We start from the raw sequence: 19642 nt of genomic DNA, 5'->3' as shown, positions 1-19642 counted from the left end.
GTGTGTGTGTGTGTGTGTGTGTGTGTGTGTGTGTGTGTGTGTGTGTGTGTGTTTACACAATTTTGTTACCACTTGAGGACCTTCTCCAATAAAAACATTGACCTTGTCATGGGGACTAAAGCCTGGTCCTAATTAGTCAAACAACCTTTCTGAGGTCCTGGTTCAGATTAGGAGTAAATGTGACTTGATGTTAGGCAAAAGGTGAGTTGCAATATTTTTTTAGCTTTTATCGATTAAAAGCAAACTTCTAGTGAACATTAGTGTGGTTTCTGTGGCTGAGGGGGTAGAGCGGTCATCCTCTAACCAAAAGGTTGGCAGTTCAATCCCAGTTTTACAGACCATTTACCATTTCGTGGACTGTCGCAGTTGCCCCATAAAACTACATTGTAGCCAGAGCGAACCTTTACGGCTGCTGGTAGAGGCAATCTACTGGACCAATTCCAAAAGTACCATTCATTTACATATCCACATTTATAAACATAGGACCCAGGTTGAAAAAAATCAGAATTCCCCTTAGTTAGAGGTATGAATTTAACATGGTAACAGTTAGGATAAGGCTTTGATTTGATGGTCAGATGGTAGGTCCCAGTGAGGAAAGCTGCGCAAATGTGTGTGTGTGTATATGTGTGTGTGGTACATGTGTGGTGCGTACATGCAGGGTTAGGGTATTTGACACATGACACTGCATGATCTGATTATTTTAAAAAATAAAAGGAAAGAAAGCTTCACCAGTTATTATGTGTGTTAAATACATGCGTGGCAACACCTCCTGGAAACTGTCCCACTAAGAGGCATCATTGAGAACAACAAATGAAAAGAAAAGAAAAGTTGCATGGCGTTACCAAAGGTATTGTGTTTTGGTTTATTGTTAAACAGCAAGGTGAAACCAAAGACATGAGTAATCTGCTTTTGTTTTCTCATATATAATATTTAATAAACCACACAAAGCATTAATCCATGAGACATATGTGATCGTGAGGTGAATGTTAAACTGCAGGAAATAAAATTGCTTCTGAAGGACCGTTGCATATTTAACATCAACTTGTGATCTTTTTACCTGCACCTGTCTGAGTGAGATGAATGTTGTCCAAGTGGAATAGTTTAAGGAGTGGTTTAACATAACAGGATGGGACTTTATTTTAGTTTATTAAAAAAAATGTATTCGTTTTTCTCAATCACTACATACAGTGTGGATTAGCTGCCTGTTGAACCTGCTCCTCCTCTGATGAAGGATGAGCAGCACTTGGGTCATTTTGTTTGTGTGATGAGGGATCCAGGGTCACAAACAGAAGGATGACAGTTTATTTAGGTCTCTCACAGAAAGTCATTCACTAATAATCTCCCTGGTTTTTAAATCACTGATGAAGCTGTTCTGACAACTGGTGGCCACTGGATATCGCTGTGGGACGTGAGTATGTGAAATCCCAGAGACTGCATCCAGGAGAAAAAATACTAATAAAACTATTCATAAAAACAATTAGTGGAAACTGTCTGAAGTCCTAAAATTAAAACAGACCGAAGTTTCAGAAATAGTAACAGAAATAGTTACAAACGGTTTCTGGTGTGCATGTGCAGTTTGAGGAGACACAACTAGAGAAAATAACATACAAACAAATAACAGACATAGAGGTTGTTTTTTGTTTTTGGCATTTCAACAAGAAGATTGAAAATTGGTTGAGTTGTATTATTAATGATTGATAGTTTGATCAGACCGAAGTGAAACCTGATAGACCTATAAACACTTCCTCAATCTCTGAATATGATTATTGGTTGAGTTTTATTATTGATTATTGGTAGTTTGATCAGACCGAAGTGAAACCTGTCACATCTATAATCACTTCCTCCAATGTGCGCGCGAAAGAAACGCCTCTCTGACGTCACTTCCCAAGCGCGCGGGCTCATGCTAACGGCGGCTAATTGACAACCTGGCAACAGAGAGGAAAATGTCCGGGACATTAACTGTTGACTAAAGAAACCCGAGGAGAAAGCTGCGGTTACCGTGGACAGGTGAAGTGTTCCGGCTCTACGGGGAGCGTAGGGAGACAGAGGGCCGCTCAGGAGCAGTTGAAACCTCGCCGGGACGCGGCACCGCTCGGTTGTTGACATCCAGGACGGGGACGGATGTGGCAGCAGCTCCTCCGCCGCGTCAAGTTTCCAGCTTCGTGGCGGAAGTTTCCCTCCTCTCGGCTTCGTTGGAACTCGGAGTTTCTGGCTGTGGCTCGACCGCCGGTGCTCAGTCAGCGGCTGCCATGAAGCTGCAGTGCGACGTGGAGGTGGTGAATCGGATGCTGCCCACGTTCGGGATGAGGAGTCGAGGGAAGGGGAGCAGAGCGGTGCTGTCCATCGGGAGACATGCGGACAAGACGAGTCAGCGCAGCAACATTTACATGATGATCTGTACAGCTAAAGACAGATCTGGATCCAAATACAAGGTCTGTTGTTATAGTTTACTCCCTCAATGCCCTGACTGTCACTACTGATCAATAATGTGGGTCTGTTGTTGTTTTCAAATCAGGCCGATTGCTAGTTTCTTCTGTTAATATGATCTTAAAGTTGCCAGTTTGGATGCAGAAGTATTTTATTAATTCTCAGTTAAAGTCTGAAAACAGCATTTGAACCCATGTAAACATAAACACACAACAATGGCTGCATAGAAGTTAATGTGACGTTTAGCTCAGGCTTATTAAATACACCTAATGTTACATTTACTTCTAATTTGTCCACGATCTGTTGTCATTTTGAGGTTCTGTTTTGACATTTGACATTTTCTATACGTTTGTGTCTGTCTGTTATTTATTTAAACGTGAATGTTACATTTAAATCATCACTATGAGTAAGAGCAAAGTTTGTGTTCATAGAGACTTAAGATGAGAACCATGAAGTCATGTAACTAGAGCTGGACAATATGGCCCAAAATAATGTCAATAATAATGAATGACTTTCACTATCAGTTAGTATTGATAATTACCACGATAAATCTCATATTATTTTTATTTAGGGTTTGAAATGGCTATGAAAAATATCGATTTTATATTTGTCTTTTTTCATGTTGATTTCAGTTCAAATCTATTGATTTAGTTTTATCGTCCAGTCCTACATGTAACCTGTTCATATTGTAACTGAGACAGACATAAACACATTAACATCAGCTCAGCAGAATTAATACATCACCCTCCTGTCTTTCAGTAGTGTTGTATGTTTGTAGCGCTGTTTTGCTTTACATTTGAGTGTCGTAACTTTTGATCAACTTTTGGTTGTTTAGCAACACATAAAACATATATTTATCTTGAGGTAATAAGGGAAATGTACACTTTGGTTCAATTTAATTCAACAGTTTGATTCGCAGCATGTTTCATACAAATCTGTGAAATATTGTTCGTTTGATGGAACCTGGACGTTGGATGCTGTTTTGGTCACATTGTACATAACATGTTAGTTTCCACAAGGAGATCTGACTTATATGATCAGTCCTCTTACATTCAGCATAGTTTGATAGAATGTTATTTATGTCTGAACTAACAACAAGGTCTTCTGTTATAGTTTCATCCTTTATTGACTGTATTTTTTCTCAGAGTCACTTAAATCTACTATTTTTAATTATTCATTGTCTTTCCCAGAAAGACCTTGACTGGAAACTCGAGCAGTATTGTTTTTCAGAAATGCTGCCTTCAAGAGCCTATGTCTCTGATTCATAGTCATACTTCTGTAAAGATGATGTATAAACCAACTTGATGACATACAAATTAACATGTTCTCCTGTCGAAACTTGTAGAGTGAATCACTCACTGTCTGCCCTCGTTTTGTGAAATGTATTTTTCCACTGCTCAGCATGTGCCAACTTTCTCTTGCAGCTGAAAGACAACATAGAGAAGTTTTTCACGTGGTTTGTGGAGGAAGGCAAGGCCACTGTGAGGCTAAAGGAACCTGCTGTCGACATTTGTTTGAGCAAGGTATGACGTCCAGCATGGAGTAATTACAGTCTGCACATGAGGGTGTTTTATAAAATATTCAGATTATATTTCCTTTTAAAAGTAGCCATAGATTACTGAAAAATCACAGTACCAGTCCTTTTGTTTACAAGTGCACAAAGTGCGCAGACTCATAGTGGTGTTTACCCTGTAAGGCGAGAACAAAACCGGACAAAGATGAGTGTCGGGCCGTTGCATGGTTGTTTTGACTGCAGCCGGTGCCTGGACAGACACCACAGAAGCCTCATTGTTTCCATTTGCTGTTAAAAGCTCTCCTGGTTGTTTTGAAGCCTGGCTGACCTTTCACCCAGATTCTTCTATAGTTCACCCTGTCACATGGACAGAAACACACACATACCTGTGAACTGACAGACACAGCATGATGCAGGTAAACAGGGAAAACAAGTCCGATTAACCAGATGAACCATAATTTAGATTATTTTTAAACGATACACCACTACAGCAGAGTATGGCTTTAAATTCTGATGATAACCTCAATGTTTAAATTTTTTTAGTAATACAGGTGTTAAAAGGCATCTAATCCCTTTATTTTCCCATCCTGGATCTCACACGATATTTTCCCAACAGCAAAAAGTCCGTCAAGTTCATTCAAAGGAAGTGTGTCAAGATGTTCTCGGCTTTTGAATTTAGGTTAGATATTTCAAGGAGTCCGGTAAGAGAGGAAACTGCGAAGCTGCTGTCTCTGTCACCTGTTCTTCCATCAATCCATCTGTAACCTGATTTGATTTATTTGTTTGCTAGGCGGATGCAAATAGCTTGAAAAACTTCCTCTCGGCTGCTCGCCTGGCAGACCGAGGAAGCGACACCAGCAGCCTCCCGCTCTCCACGCTTACTCCCGTCCGCGCCAGGGACGTGGAGCAACCCAAGAAGAAACTCACCATCGTGTCCAAGAAGGACTACCCCCTCACCTCCAACTTCCCTTACTCTCTGGAGCAGCTGCAGGTCTCCTACTGCAAACTTTCCCGTGTGGACATGCGGATGCTGTCCCTCAAAGGTAAAGTGAGACGATTGAGTTGTCAACTAAGTGCTGGAAAAGTTTTGGCCTGTACGTTTTAATGGCACTTTATTTACATTTTTCCTGCTTTTTTAATCCCTTTTATTTTAATAATAGTTTACAGGAGAATTCCCCAGCTTTACACACAAATGTCTCCTGTTCAGCCTGTTAAAGTAGTTTTATTAGGGGAGGTTTTCAAAATTAGAGAAAATTACCAAGAGTAACATTATGTAAAACATAGGGTCCCGAGCTTGAACTTTATCAGAAACAAATAGAGGAGCTTAACTCGTGCTGCTTCTCTCACCCCCAAAATTTGTTTCCCCAGTTGGATGATAATGTATGACCAAATAGCTGGAGTAGCCTTTTAAGTTATAATATTTCTCTTTTGGTTTTTTAATTTTTACAGCTCTCCGCAAACTAGACCTCAGCAACAACCACATCAAGAAACTTCCTGCCACCATCGGTGACCTCGGCTGCCTCTCTGAACTCATCCTCCACAACAACCACCTGGAAGCGTTCAGCGTGGCGCTGTGCCTGTCCACGCTGCAGCGGACCCTCCAGCTCCTGGACCTCAGCCAGAATCGACTGCAGTCGCTCCCCGCTCAGTTCTGCCAGCTCCGAGAACTGGTCAACCTCAAACTGGACGACAACGAGCTTGTCTGTTTGCCGTTCCACGTCGGACGCCTCGCGAAGCTGAGGTTCTTGTCGGCGGCACACAACCAGTTGGCAGTGCTGCCCGGTGACTTCCGAAAGCTGAGTCTGGAGAATCTTGACCTGTTTGGAAACCCTTTCATCCAGCCCAATCCTCTGGACCACACAATGCAGCTCACGTTCCCCCTCCCACTTCAAGAGATAGCCTCCAGGGCTCTGTCCAACCTCAGGTGAGCAGAGCTGCTCAGAATATCATCTTTTATCACCTCCACCAAGGAGGTTACGTGTTCAACAGTTATTTATTGTCTGTTTGATTGATAGTTACACAAAAACAGATTTTCATTGCATTCTGTGGAGGGGTGGGGGCATGATCCATGATCCTTTAAAATAATTTTGAGCTTATCCAGGAATCTTTTGGGTGAACATGACGAGATGGGGGCTTGGTAGTGCTCTTCAAGCAGCCTTCTAGATTAGTCTTTGGTTTAAGTTCTGAAAGCACGCTCATAAAATTCTCTATCTGATTCACTTCACAGGTTACCGTATGGACCTCACCTCATCCCTGCCCACTTATGTCGGGACCTGGAAACAGCCAAGTCCTGCGACTGCGGCCGCGTCTGCATCAACTTCTACATCAAGACTGCGGTCAGCATGAACCTGCACCAAGTCTCTCACACAGTCGTCCTGGTGGATGACATGGGAGGCACAGATGCTCCAGTGCAGCAGCACTTCTGCTCGCTCTCCTGCTACTCTGAATTTTTGGACAGCTCACTCCAGAGAGGAATTAGATGAGCAGGAGAAAAACTGTGGTTTCACCAAAAACCTGTAAGCTGCTGGAACCTGCAGCGGTTCATGTGGTAGTTTGCTGGTATCTGTTGAGACACTAGCAAGAAGAATCTGCAGTAATAAATAGCTCAATGGTAGTTTTCTGCTAATGCCTTTTAATAAAAGGACAATGTCGAATCTAGCTGTGTCCCAATTCAGGGGCCTCCTCCTTCAGAGGATCTGGTCTGCGTGGCCCATGTAGGCTGATCTGAAATAATGTGGTCTACGGAGGAAGCCTGATACTTGGGTTTTGGTCTCGTGCCGGTGCCCTTATCCCATTGAAAAACGGTTGTCACTGCATCCTGGTATAGGTTTCACTGGCCGGCAATGAAAGGACGCATTTGAAGACTGCATTTGAAGGAGCCATCGAAGTTGGACAGCCTAGTCGCATGCAGTCAGTCTTCAAATGCAGCTTCTGAAGGATGCCCCCTCCCCCGTATTGGGACACAGCTTCTGTTAAGCTTTGTTTTTAAAAGTGCTTCAAGCTGCCTGTTTTACACTCACGTTCAAGTTGTACTGCACTTCCCACATATCAAGGATGACCAACGAGACAAGCATAAACCTCACTCCTGTATCTGCTCGTCACTCACTGTATGTAATGATAGTGAGGCAACAACACTGACAAAATGACTCCAGTGTGTTTTTCTATTCTTCTTGACTCTGAGAACAAATTCCAGGTTCCTCCACTGACCTACTTGTGCTCCGCAGGGGAATAGAGACATCAGACGAATCTCCTGAACTCGGTGCCTCAGGGTTCATATCAACGTCACCTAAAGGGAGTTGGTTTTTACTTTGCTAATGACCCACATCTTATATATATCTATATCTATATAGATATAGATCTATATATATATATGCACTGTATGAGAAAAGTTCAATAAAAATTAAAGCATTCGCCTGTCTTTAGTAATTTATTCTGGGATAATGAAATTGTGTCGAAGCCTTCACAAATGTTTTATAGGTTCAGTGTGTAGAACTTAGGGACATCTAGTAGTGAAGTTGCATGTTGAATAGCCCTCACCTCACCCTCCCCTTCCAAACATGAAAGAGAGCCTGGGTAGCCTTCAGTTGTCATAACAACTCAAAAGGTTCAGTTTGTCCAGTCTGAAGAAAACAACTATTTGTACAGTTAAGATTAAACGCACCAGTGAAAGCACCACTAGGATTATTTTATATTCAATTTTTGCCAATAGATCCTTTTCACCTAAATCTTACACACTGGACCTTTAATGAAGTGACTGAAAATAACTTGACCAATGTTTTAAGATGAACTAAGATTGTAAACCGCTGTATTAGAAGAAAAGTCAGTCCTCAGTCCAGCTCATACATCAGGGAGTTATGGAGGATGAACCCAGCAGATGTGGAATGATCACTGATTACCTTTTCCTTTCCATCTTCATCAATCTCTCTCAGTAACACAGGTGTTGGCTGTTTGTTGTGCACTGGGGTTTGGAAGATCTGCTCCGTGTCCAGGTCGTCCTCGTCCAGGTCGTCACTGTTGCTCTGCTCTCCCGTACATAGAATACCCGACTCGTTTGCTTTATCTGTTGCAGACACTTCAGTCCCATCGGAAACGTCCTCTACAATGTCGTGGCCTGAAGTGGTTGTCATGGCTGATAATTCCTCACTGGATGTGTGACTCTGAAGTGCAACATCTGCTTCCACCTAGAACAGAAAAAACGTATAAAAGGAGGAAGAACTCAGCAGAACAGTTTGACCACACACTTTTGCTTTTGAACAAGGATTTAAGTCACCTGAACATTTTCTTGTAGGTCTTCCTTTGTCTTTTCAGTTTCCTCTTGGATCTCTGAAGTTAGATTTACTCCTTCCTCCTCTCTGGAGTGTTCAGCAGTCGATTTTTCATCATCCACATTTTCCTGTTTCTGCTCTTCTGCTTTCACCTCCTCTCCTCTTTCTTCTTTTGTGTTCTGCTTCATCCATTTTGCCTCCTTCTCCACACCACTTCCCACATCTTCACTCTCTTCCCCCTCTCTCTTCTGCGTTCTCCATTTTTCCTCCTCACCTGCTTCACTTATTTCCTCACCCTCTACACCCCCCTGATCTCCTCTCATCTGCTCCTCTCCTTCCAAATCTCCCCCTCCCCCCTTTGTCTGCTGCTTCATTTCCTCTTCATCTACCCCTTCCTGCTTTACTTCCTCCTCCTCCTCAACACCTCTTTGCTCATCAGCCCCTTCCTCACTCCCCATCTCCTGCTCCTTCCCTTTCTCCTCATCGCTTTCCTTCACCTTCCCTTCATCGACAACTACTCGCTGATCGTCGTCAACAGTTGTCGCAGGCCCTAAATCAAAATCAAACACTTCATCGGATGGAAGAACAGGCAGCGTGACCGTCAGCTGTCCTCTGTGCTTGTTAAACTTGGCTTCTCCTTTTTCCTCGTCCACAGGGTAGGCCAGAGGCAGCTCTAGCCTGTACGCCGGCTTCTCGGAATTCAGCAGCAGACTCCTCTTCTTCACCTCAAGGCTGGTGTCTGTGACGGACTTCAGCAGAGGTATGTCAATGATGACCACTATTTCTTTGGGCCTGGGGCTCTGAGCCGAGTCTCTGGAACACCTGAAGTCCTGCAGATCGACAAAAGATCTATACTTCACCGTGTAGTTGGGCCTAGTCGGCTCTTTGCTCTGTTGAGGCGGGATCTGGAAACTTTTAGGTTCTGCATCACTGCTGTTTCTCGATGCAGGTGCCTCTGAGGGTTTGGTTTGTGAGGATGGGGTAGGAACTTTTTCATGAGGGAACGGGAATGAAAGAAGGTCAGGCTCCGCTGAGGGCCCCTCGGCTTTGTATCCAGGTATGGGTTTTCGGATGACACAAGGCTGGGGGGTGCCCTTGTACTTTGTTTTCAACTGCCGCACATTGTTTTGGTCCAGAGTGACTTTAAAGGCCTTCTGGATTCCCTGAATGGCCGTGTTGTCCACCATGTCCATGAATCTCTTGTTTTTGCTTGCTATGTAGAGGGTGTCCGGGTGGAAAATGACATCATAGATGGTGATCCGGTTCCCTTTGGGGTCTGTGTCCTGTCTGCCAGGGTGCAGACTGTGGGGCAGGGACCAATTCTGCCCCCTACGGCCATCCTCCGACACACCACACTTACACTCGGGTTTTCCAACTTTCTCGTTGGTGCAGATATTGATGAAACACCTCCGACTGCCGTCCACACTCGTCCGGAGAGCCCTGAAAGGTTCCGGGTGGATGAAGTCGATGCTGTGTCCCCTCTGCTGCTCCAAAAGCGCGATCTCCTCTTCGTACCTCTTCTTGTTCTCCGGGTCTGATATTTCCTCCGCGTACTCTCGCAGCATCTCCCTGAACTTGTCGTCTTTGAAAGCTTTTCCCAATTTTTCCACTTCATCCGCCGTCATGTTCAGTTCTTTCAGGTTTTCCACGACCTCCATGTTGGCGATTTTGATTCAATTAAGTTCACTGAAGTTAGAGTTTCCTGCAGCAAGGGCAAACTCAGATCGTAGCAGCGGCAGCTCGCTCTTCCGGTGTCAGCAGAACCATTAACATGTAAAGACGGTTGTCTGTGATCCCACACTGTGTAAAGATTCTTACTCTATCTGATTCACCCGCTGCTGCTATCTACTCCCGATAAAGTTCGTAAACTGCGTGTCAGTTGCTACGTTATTAACGTACATTTATACGTGTTTAAGGTTTAAACGCGACCTCAAACTCCAAACGGCAGCAAATCATACCGTTGTTGTGTCTATGTGTAACCATGGTAACTGGAGAGTCGGTAGTGTAACAGGGAAACAACTCCCCGAGAAACACTTACCCGCAGGCAGGTTCACAAAGGATTTCAACCTACAAGAAATATAAATGTAATTCATAAAAGAAACAAATATGACTACTTACTTTATTTTGCTTTTAAAAATGGACTTATTGGGTAGCTATTGTGCAAGTAGGCTAAATGGGATATATTACTTATTGATTTTCCATACATTTTAATAAAATGGTACAAAAAAACTCCATTCATTTTATCCTTGTGTGCCATACAACTAAATGTACTCTACTGTAAATTACATACATAATACAATAACATGTTCGATAAGTGAAAGGTTCTGAACACCTAAAACTTTTTACTGTGCCCAACAAAAACATTTTTTGTTAGAATGAATACACTTAATTTAATTTACAGTGATAAAAAGGAAATTGCTCCTAATTATTTAAAGTGATTGTTGCATTAAAGTAGTTCTGGAGTCTGGAGGAGCACAGTTGATCATTTGAAGTTACTGTCTCGTTAATATTGTATCTCATTGTAGCACTGTAAAATATTGCAAATATATTCAAGCAGTGGTATTTAGTCTTCGTCTTATGTGCCTTTTATTGTTATTTACATAATATAGAGTACTTGGAGCTGAACTCTGTAGATGAATAAACTTAGTGAATCATTTAAAATTACATTCTCACTGGACAAACAAATAACAAAGGAACTGAATGGGTATTTGATGTCATTCTACCAGCAGGTGTCGCCGCAGATCAGCGCTCGTGTGGCACCAGGCCAGTGAGTATGTCGGTCAGTAAGGCAAAGGGGCGGGTACGCAGGGGAGAGAGGTGATTGGTCGCACCCCCCAGTAGTTCATATTTCTCACCGTGTGATTGGAAGGCGGGTAAACTACTAGTTAGTGGGTGTCAGTGTTTAGATGAGCGGGAAGATTTATGTTTGTTCACATTGATCTCAACTGCATCTTGTTATTTTCTGCATTTTTAAATCTACACATGCATCCTTCTGATTTCTGCACATGAAGCATGTATATTAAAAACAAATCTCACAGGGTGGTAAATTCTGCACTAACAACTGTATCTTTCAGTGTTTCCACTCATAGCAAGAACAGGGGGTGTTTGCTGAAACAAACCAGAGATATGTGATTGTTTGAAACCCAGTGGTGTGTTACGCAATAAGCACACAACTCCACCGCCTCCTTGCTCCAATGTAACAAGGCTGATGCCTCCAATAATCTGCTGATGAACAAGCGACCAGACGTATCTGCTCTGACTCATCCAGCATCCTGCCTCTCAGCTAATGAACAGGACACCATGTCCCCAGAGGGTCTCACTGAAAAAGCTTTACTTACAAAAAAATTATTATTCATTGAGCAGGAAGCTTCCCATAGGCCAGTCAGCACATTTCAGAGGACACGAGTGAGTTTCAGCTGACGAGGGAGAGAGAGGGCGGTGGTGGGGGCAGTGGCAGTGTGACGCACGCAGGATGTGGGCAGACACTCACTCCTACTGGGAAAGATTGCTGACTCTACAATGATCCAGTGCTTTGTTTTTCTAGGACTAGTTATTGGAAAGTCACAAGATGAACAAATCGTACTTGTTTTATCCGTTTTATTTTATTACAAATATGTATTAAATAATATGAAAAGTTATACAGGGAGATATAATCAAGGTATAATCATAGTATTGTTGATTAATATTCATTTATACATTGTCTTTCGTGTCAATAGTTTTTTTCCCAGATATGACAAATAAATGCATTTCATACAACAATACAATACATTCACATAGACATATATATATATACATATATATCAGTATTGACACAAAGTGTTTCAGGAGGGGATAGAAGGGGAAATGTGTAAGACAAACTTCATACAAAGGCTTTGGCAAGGGTGCATACAAATGATCACTTATATCAAAGTAAACAAAAGAATCCTTTAGAGGAACACACATGTACAAATTAACAGTAGAGAGGAAAAAAAGAGTCCAGTGCATGTTTTTTTTCTCTTTCCCATGAGTAGAAGAGCAGCAGCCTCATGTGCTTGGCTACTCCCTGAATCCCTGTGGTATCTTGGGAGTGAGTGGGATGGCAGTGTTCGGAGCCTATTTAGAGACGGCAGGTACCAGCATGCTGATTGTGGCGAGGCCTGGTTTTGAGGGAGGCGTTTTGCTGGCAGCCATTTTGTTCAAGCTCCTGACATCAGCCTGCCAGGAGGGAATTTTCTTTGTGGTCATGTGGCGCCGTGCATGTTTGGTGAGGTGATCGCTGCGCATGAACCGCCGGTCGCACACAGGACACACAAACTTCTTCTCGCCGGTGTGCGTTCGCCGATGACGTGAGAGCTCATCTGAGCGGGCGAACCGCTTGTCACAGCCATCCCAGCTGCAGCTAAATGGTTTCTCACCTAAAGGAAAAAAAACAGGGGGAGTCAGCAAGTGAGTCACATTGCAGTCATAAAAACTTTGGTTTCACATAACAATGAGCTCACTCTCTTTCCATTAGGAGTAACAAGGCCAAAGAATGAATGTTTTACAAACAGGATGTCAGCCTCATCTATGGTCACTTTATACTCCCTATTCTCACTAGATTTAGCCAAACCACACTCTACTATGTGCTGCTCACCTGTGTGTGTTCGAAGGTGAGCCTTGAGGTGTGAGCTTTTAAAGTATGTCTTCCTGCAGCCGGGGAAGTTGCACACATAGTTTCTCCTGCGAGAGAAGTCCATCTTTGTGGGGGCCGTGTTGCTGCTGGGCCCCGCTGGCACGTACATGGGGGCCGGGGCCAGAGGTAGCAGCTTGGTGTTGCCCAGGGTCATGACAGTCTGTGAGCAGTGAGGGGCCTGAGACACTGAGGACTGAGGGAGGACCAGCATCACCGTGCCCTGGGGCATAGCCGAGCCCACAATGAGGGACTGCTGGACAGGGGTGGTGTTAGCTGTGGTGGGCTGGGGGAGGATGGGTGTGGTGGTGGTCTGAATTCCAGTATTGGATGTCTGAACTGTGCTGGGTATGAAGGCTGAGATTATCCCTGATTGGCTGCTGACAGGGAACATCTGGCAGATGATTTGAGGGCTCCTGACTGGAGGTGGGGACAGGGTTGCGGCAATAGTGGGAGGGGATGGGCTGTTTTGCGGTTGGGCATTGACAGGAGTGGGGGTTGAGACATTGTCCAAACAGCGTTTTGAGGTATTGGGCTGGAGTTCTGACTTTACTGGTGTGAGGAGAGCTGGAGGAGATGGAGGTGAGGTTATCTGCTCAGTCCTTGTGATGTGCTGCTGTTGCAGTTGTTGCTGCAGGCAGACCATTGTAGCCATCACTGTGTCTCTCGTTTTCTCTGGATTGGGGGCCACTGGAATGTGGTGTTGGCAGGGGGTGCTGTCTGCGGTGTGGCGGATGACGCTGGTCGCCATGGCTCGGCAGGGCTGTGGCGGAGCGGGGAGGGAGGGGTTTTTTTCACCAATGGTTGCCAGGAAAGGTTGATGGAGACCGGGCCCACAGCGCTGTGAGGACACAGCCAGGTTTGACTGGAGGCCAGTGCTGGATGTTAAAGTCTCAACAAAGCTGGGGCTGTGAGGGGGAGTCATACACTAGAAAGAGAATGAAAAAAGGAAGGTGGAGGAGTTAAAGGGGGCCATAATATTATATTGTGTACCTTTAGTTTACAAGCACCTGTGTTTGCAGAGATCACAAGTAGCAGCACACAGGTACATACAAGGATAATGATAACACTGAGCTATAAACTGAGATTGCTATGACCCTGCATCTGTAAGAACTAACTATCTGAAGGTCACTCTCCTGCCATAAAGCACTGTTATCTTTAGATATTACATTGAAAGGTTATGGGGTTCAATGCAAACCTTGACATTCAGGAATATCTTTTGCTACTCAAACATCTGATATCAGTGGTTTCACCAACTTCGCACTCGCAACTCCCGCTTCCAAGACTTGACATACACTTTATTGAAATGCCCTGACACCTGTACAGTATGAGGAGTGTCTCACCAGGGAGGAGAGGGACACAAAGTCCTTCGGGGGCTCTGGAATCTCTGACGGCAGGAGGGAGTCGCAAGAGTCCGAGGCCGGGGTGAGGGGTCTGGGCTTGCAGGGGTTCGGCCTGTTGCTGCTGGGGAAGAGGCCCTGGCCCCAGGAGCTCATACACACCAGGGCCTCAGCTGCCTCCAGGTCTGTGTACTCCAGGCCAGAGACGGAGTGCTCGCTGTCGTGCCTCCTCCTCTTGGCGACGGACCCACATTGATCCATGTACTCGGTCTGGAGGGAAAAACAAATCAGACAAATGAAGCAAAATTAACATTCTCTGGCATCATGTGGTTGCCGTGGTTACACTGCATGATGGGTTGTGTTGATACATGACAATGGCACGGATGCAAACAGAGAGGGGGAGCTTTGAAAACTATATTGACCAGAAATCTCTCAAATTTCCCAGTCAGCATCTCAGGTTCCCGGGTTCACTCTGCACGTTGCTGCCAATAAAGTGAAGGGGGGGGGGGGGGGGGGGGGGGGGGGGGGGGGGGGGGTGTAAGTGTTGGCGACTTCACCTCAGCCCAGCATGCATTGCCCGTGGCTCGCAGCCAGAACACCTCCCATCGCCAAATATAGACCAAACAGTGACGTGCTGCAGAGATGAGCCATGTGAAATCCCCCATAAAGCGGGATTGGATCAGGAAGTGGGCTTATTACGTTACAACTTTTTATTCTAAATTCAGACGGAGAACAAAGCGTATTATTGATGCTGCGCGAAAAAAAAAAAAAAGTGAACCCGGTGACACTGACAGGCTTCCTCACGTGTTACAATTATAAATGATCACGAACATCATATATTATTCCCTTTTTAAATATAGAAACAAAAACGCTAAATACAAATGTAACATTAAAATACATTTTTTTAAAAACAAGTTTTTACTAATGCATTTTAAAATAAAAGGAGAGATTTAGCTTCACTGGGGATGTTAGTATTACACCGAATGATATTAATAGAAGGACACAGAAATCTCTCTTGTTTACAGGAAGAGCAGATAACTGTGTAAACACCTGGACGTGAGAAACAGAAACCAAACAATGCGCGTCTTACCCCGTGTGAGTCCATGTCTGTGGATTTACGCGATGGCATCGATGAGCGAAATAAAAAAAATCGGTGGATGTTGTTCTTGTTGTTGTTCGGGAAACAAAGAGAACGGCGGTCGGCGGCGCTCGGGTCGCGCAGGGTTTGTGTGACTGAGCCGCTGCTGCCTCCTCTCAGCTGAGAGACTACAACACGGAGGAGAACCACCACACGAAAAAAAAAAAAAAGAAAAACAAAACTCACAACACGCACTGGCTGGGTGGCAACACTCCGCCAATCGCGGTCGAGTGTGTGCGGAGTCCCGGCCAATGGGGGAGCGGCGAGCGCGTGAACACTGCGTGCTCACGGGGCGGTTGGAGGAAACGGGGTGCGTGGCCGTTGGTGGGCGTGGCCGCGGAGTCAGCAGTGTCAGAGTAAACCCGATGAACCTCCAGCAGCTAAACTGGGCGAAAGGTCGATTCAGTCTATGAGGCGTTCCGGGGCTGTGGGAACAACGCCATCGCACAACTACCACGCAGCGCTGCAAGCTTCTAGTCTGCCAGTCTATTGCAGTGCAATTAGCGCGAGGATTTAACTGAAAATAAATAACAATATCCAAATGCTACACTTGGATGTACCATGACCTGGATGATTGAGAATCTCCACAGAGAAATAAAATCAATGTTGCTTTGGCCCAGTTTTAGCCCGCATTCTGCCCATGTGCCGCCTGGAACATGGCATGTTACATTCCGCTCCTGTTTGCCAGATTTTGGCCACAAGTTAGCCATAGCAATACCGCATGTCAACAAAAGGTGCCAAAGTTGGGTGCCAAGTCGGCTTTTTTGCAATTCGGGCCTAAAGCCGTTTTAAAACCCGGAGAATTGGGTCCAGAGTTTTCCTTTCACACATGCACAACATAGCAGGAGGTTCTCTGCACAGACGCGTTCACAACAGCAACATGTTCTCCGAATTATTCAGGTGAGAGGTGGAGCAGCCGGGTGCAGCATGCAGAGGAAAGAAGTGACGTTATAACTCTGCTGCAGACATCAGATGATTTTGTTACAGCACCCAGACACCTTCGTCAGCTCTTATCACCTCAAACTCTGTTGACATCTTCATTTATGTCTTCTACATGCGTGTCACTGCTTTTTCACAGAAAGATTTTTGTTTCTTTTTTCATTTTTGGTGTTTTATTGTTTTTTCACTGTCGCTTGTCATCCCTCGCTATATTCACACATCAATCTGTATGTCTACAGACTTTATACTAGGTGGATAGAATCAAAACTTCGGAGCTTCTCACTTGGACATGCACCTCCTCTGGAAAATATGGAGGATCTGCGGAGTCCAGTGCATGTCTGTAAGTCACCATTTACTTTATGCTCACATGCAGATTGCACCTCGCCTAGGAAACCACACATCCCATGATGGCCAACATTTGTTTTGGGATATTTGGGCCACGTTTGCTGTTTTACAATGGATTTCAAGTCGGGGGTGGTGAGGTTCCTCCAACCTTCCATGTAGAAATTCCAACTTGAGGGGGTATTCCAGTTGCATCCTCCGACGCGGGGGTTGGAAATTCCAAGCTCTGTTGTTATGTAGGCAAATCTGCAAATGTTTGCATTCCACAATATTGACCCTATTTTAAAAGGAGGAACATAACCACTTATGGCTTAAAGTCTAGATGACAATAAAATGTAAAGAACTGATTTTAGATTACTTAATAGTTCAGAGTTCTTTACCTAATTTTACAGATATCCTCCGGCAGTGGAGACTGTTGTTTACACTCTGCAGAAACTCCCAAAGAAAGTTTACCACATGTGATGTACACTTACAGACACATAATCATTATTAGGCTGTTAGAAAACGACATATTATCATTAACTCGATTGCATACAACACATTGTTGGTGATGGAAAACCTTTTAAACGTCTTTTAAAAGACTAAAAAGCGAAAGGGCCAAAGAGAATGTTGTTTTCCCCACCTTTCCCACAACACGTGAACGCAGCACCAGTGCCAGATGAAGCGCAGCTCTCGGTCTTGTTTTTTTGGGAGTTATTTGTGCAGTTTTCTCACGCGAAAAACAGATAAACACGTTCTTAATTTGTCACTTCGATGGTTCATAACACAAACACAAATTCACCAAGCAACAAAGTGAGTCGAATGCGTTTTGAATCCACGTTATTGCTGCAGCCTGTCACCTCAGTGTAAAAATGTTTCATTATTCCTTCAACTGTGTCCAACATGTGATGTTTATTGAGGTTTCATTGTAAAGTAGGTTGTCCATTAGAGGTCACCAGTTAAATTGCAGTGTTACTGGTGAACCACACCTATGGTCAGGATCTCCATGCATCTTTTGTGTGTGGCTGTAGCTGTTGTCTTAAAGGATGTCTGGGCGGAGGCAACATCAGCTTCCTTTACAACCATATGGGCTACATGAGGTTTTTCATTTCTATATTATCACAGTTACACCTGCAGACAACTTGAGCCTTTAAATTTGATTTTGCACTCGAAAACCTATTCTTTAAACTTCATGTAAATGCTAACGTATGTTTGGCTGCTTCTGCTGTGGGCCGCTGTTGAACCGTCTCCATGAGTTCATTCTCTGGCGGAGAATTCAAATTGGTCCTGACCTACATTTACTGTTACATCACCAACTGCATTTGGACAAAGGAAGAAATGTTTCAGAAAGTCCCAACAAACTTCTCAGAGCCATGATGTGAAGAAGACGCTGTGATTATACCCCTTAAAAAATTACTTATTCGATTTAACCAAAATAGACCCACTTTAGTAAAAGAAAAAAAAAGCACAGCTGGCCAAGTATGATTGTCATGAGCACACACCCTTAAAGTTGTACATACTGTGATTGTTCTACTAACCTCACATGACTAAGATTTACCTCATGTCACTCTTAATCGACTGTTTGCAGCCTGCCTGCAGCATAAGGGCGTGTAGCAGGTGTGTTAGCCTGACCCTGGCGCCGGGCTGCTAACGAAGGCTGCACCACATTACATGACTCACATAAGCATGACCTCAGGGAGCAATGAGGTCCTGGAGCCGTGGCAGTGCAGGCCACAATGCAGGCAGTTAGAGAGCAGAGAGGGGAAGAGGGAGGAGTAACGGGGAAGAACGAGTTAGCACGAAGGCATGACAGACAGGCCCGGGCCTAAGTTCAGCAGCCTGTTTGTGATGTAAGCGGGGAAGTCAGCCTCAACTGGGTTAGGGAATCTGGAGGAAAGGTTACCCTGGCCCTATGTGGGCCTCTGCATGCACACCTCCCCTGTACAGCCAACTCCCCCAACTCAGGAACTCCAGGAGCGGCTCAGTGAGGGGGGAGTTGTCCCATCAGAGCAAGGGGCTATATTTTAACCAACAGCCCCGGAGCTGTAACAGCCGGCCACAGGCAGTGTCATACTGTTATCTCCACATGAAGTATACTGACTCAAAATCTATTAATATGTTACTTAGAACTAAGTACTAATATACTAATAATGTACTTGACTTATTTTTTTATATTTGGTTCCTCAGTACTTTACATGGTTTGGTGATCTCTCGTTTTTTCTTTGAATTACAGAAGTGGAAGCTGATGTTCCACAAGTCTCCAGACTTTCAGTTTCTATGTGCTGACTTTTGAAAAACAGTGTCAGTCATTTGCTTCTTCCCACCATCACAACAAACTGGCATCTGGGTGATTAGACACAGCAAGAGAAGAGAGCCCAGGTTGTCCCTCCTTCCTTCCACTCTGTCTACTCTCCTTCCTGTCCTTCTCCCTTCTTTCCAATCTTCTTTCTTTTCTTTCTACTTTCCATCCTTCCCTCCTTTTTTCCCTCCTTTCATCCCTCCTTTATTGACTGCTTTTCAATCAGATCAATGTAAATTCTCAACATGGACAGAAAAAACAGGAAAATTCTCGCTCCACAAAACACAAAAAAGGTTTTACAAATATTTTGAAATAATGACGATAATAACAACAACAACAATAATAATAATATTAATAATGATAATAATAACAACAACAACAATAATATTAATAATGATAATAATATTAACAATAATATGTGTATATATATATTTAATGATTATGAACAATGTCAGGTGTTTTTCAGGTTTCATTTCTTCTTTCCCTTCTTGTTCCTTGTTGTTGCCTTTGTTATAACTAGGATTTGTGCAATCTTCAATCTTCTCATACAAGTTATATCAAACTTGTTTTTTTTTTTACAAATGTGCATGTACTTTGTGGTCCACTGTATCTTTACATCTTTCATATTTATATTTTTGTACTGTGTATGCACTATGGAGATGCAGTAAATTCTGTTGCATAGCTGTGCAATATCAAATAAAGGCACACTATTCTATTCTATTCTATTTTGTCTGCATTTAAAAAAAATGTGC

The 19642-nt window shown here is 44.0% G+C and overlaps 3 protein-coding genes across 4 annotated transcripts; 1 reads left to right on the top strand and 2 right to left on the bottom strand.

Annotated features, from left to right (window-relative positions):
- The first annotated feature begins 1865 nt into the window (after positions 1-1865).
- Positions 1866-7350, top strand: lrr1 (leucine rich repeat protein 1). Its single transcript, XM_020111093.2, has 5 exons — positions 1866-2432; positions 3852-3950; positions 4731-4983; positions 5390-5864; positions 6168-7350. The coding sequence occupies exons 1-5, from the start codon at positions 2250-2252 to the stop codon at positions 6421-6423; spliced, it is 1266 nt and encodes a 421-aa protein (XP_019966652.1). The 5' UTR covers positions 1866-2249; the 3' UTR covers positions 6424-7350.
- LOC109645483 (protein kintoun) lies at positions 4160-10008 on the bottom strand. 2 transcript variants are annotated; one of them, XM_069535356.1, is made up of 3 exons: positions 8211-10008; positions 7837-8121; positions 4160-4297 (listed from the first exon to the last, which is right to left on the bottom strand). In XM_069535356.1, the coding sequence occupies exons 1-3, from the start codon at positions 9861-9863 to the stop codon at positions 4286-4288; spliced, it is 1950 nt and encodes a 649-aa protein (XP_069391457.1). In that variant the 5' UTR covers positions 9864-10008; the 3' UTR covers positions 4160-4285. The 2 variants fall into 2 exon arrangements, with proteins under 2 accessions (XP_069391457.1, XP_019966653.2); XM_020111094.2 differs by lacking the exon at positions 4160-4297 and having other exon boundaries at positions 7355-8121.
- Positions 10009-11788: 1780 nt separating this feature from the next.
- Positions 11789-15623, bottom strand: LOC109647730 (Krueppel-like factor 11). The gene is made up of 4 exons (XM_069535622.1): positions 15284-15623; positions 14197-14463; positions 12818-13781; positions 11789-12599 (listed from the first exon to the last, which is right to left on the bottom strand). The coding sequence occupies exons 1-4, from the start codon at positions 15320-15322 to the stop codon at positions 12298-12300; spliced, it is 1572 nt and encodes a 523-aa protein (XP_069391723.1). The 5' UTR covers positions 15323-15623; the 3' UTR covers positions 11789-12297.
- Between the last annotated feature and the right edge of the window lie 4019 nt (positions 15624-19642).

Source organism: Paralichthys olivaceus, chromosome 12 (genome assembly GCF_024713975.1).
Source record: "Paralichthys olivaceus isolate ysfri-2021 chromosome 12, ASM2471397v2, whole genome shotgun sequence".
In the NCBI taxonomy this organism is placed as follows: domain Eukaryota; kingdom Metazoa; phylum Chordata; class Actinopteri; order Pleuronectiformes; family Paralichthyidae; genus Paralichthys; species Paralichthys olivaceus.
Note: the sequence above shows the minus strand (reverse complement) of the source record. Positions and strands in the feature narration are given on the sequence as shown.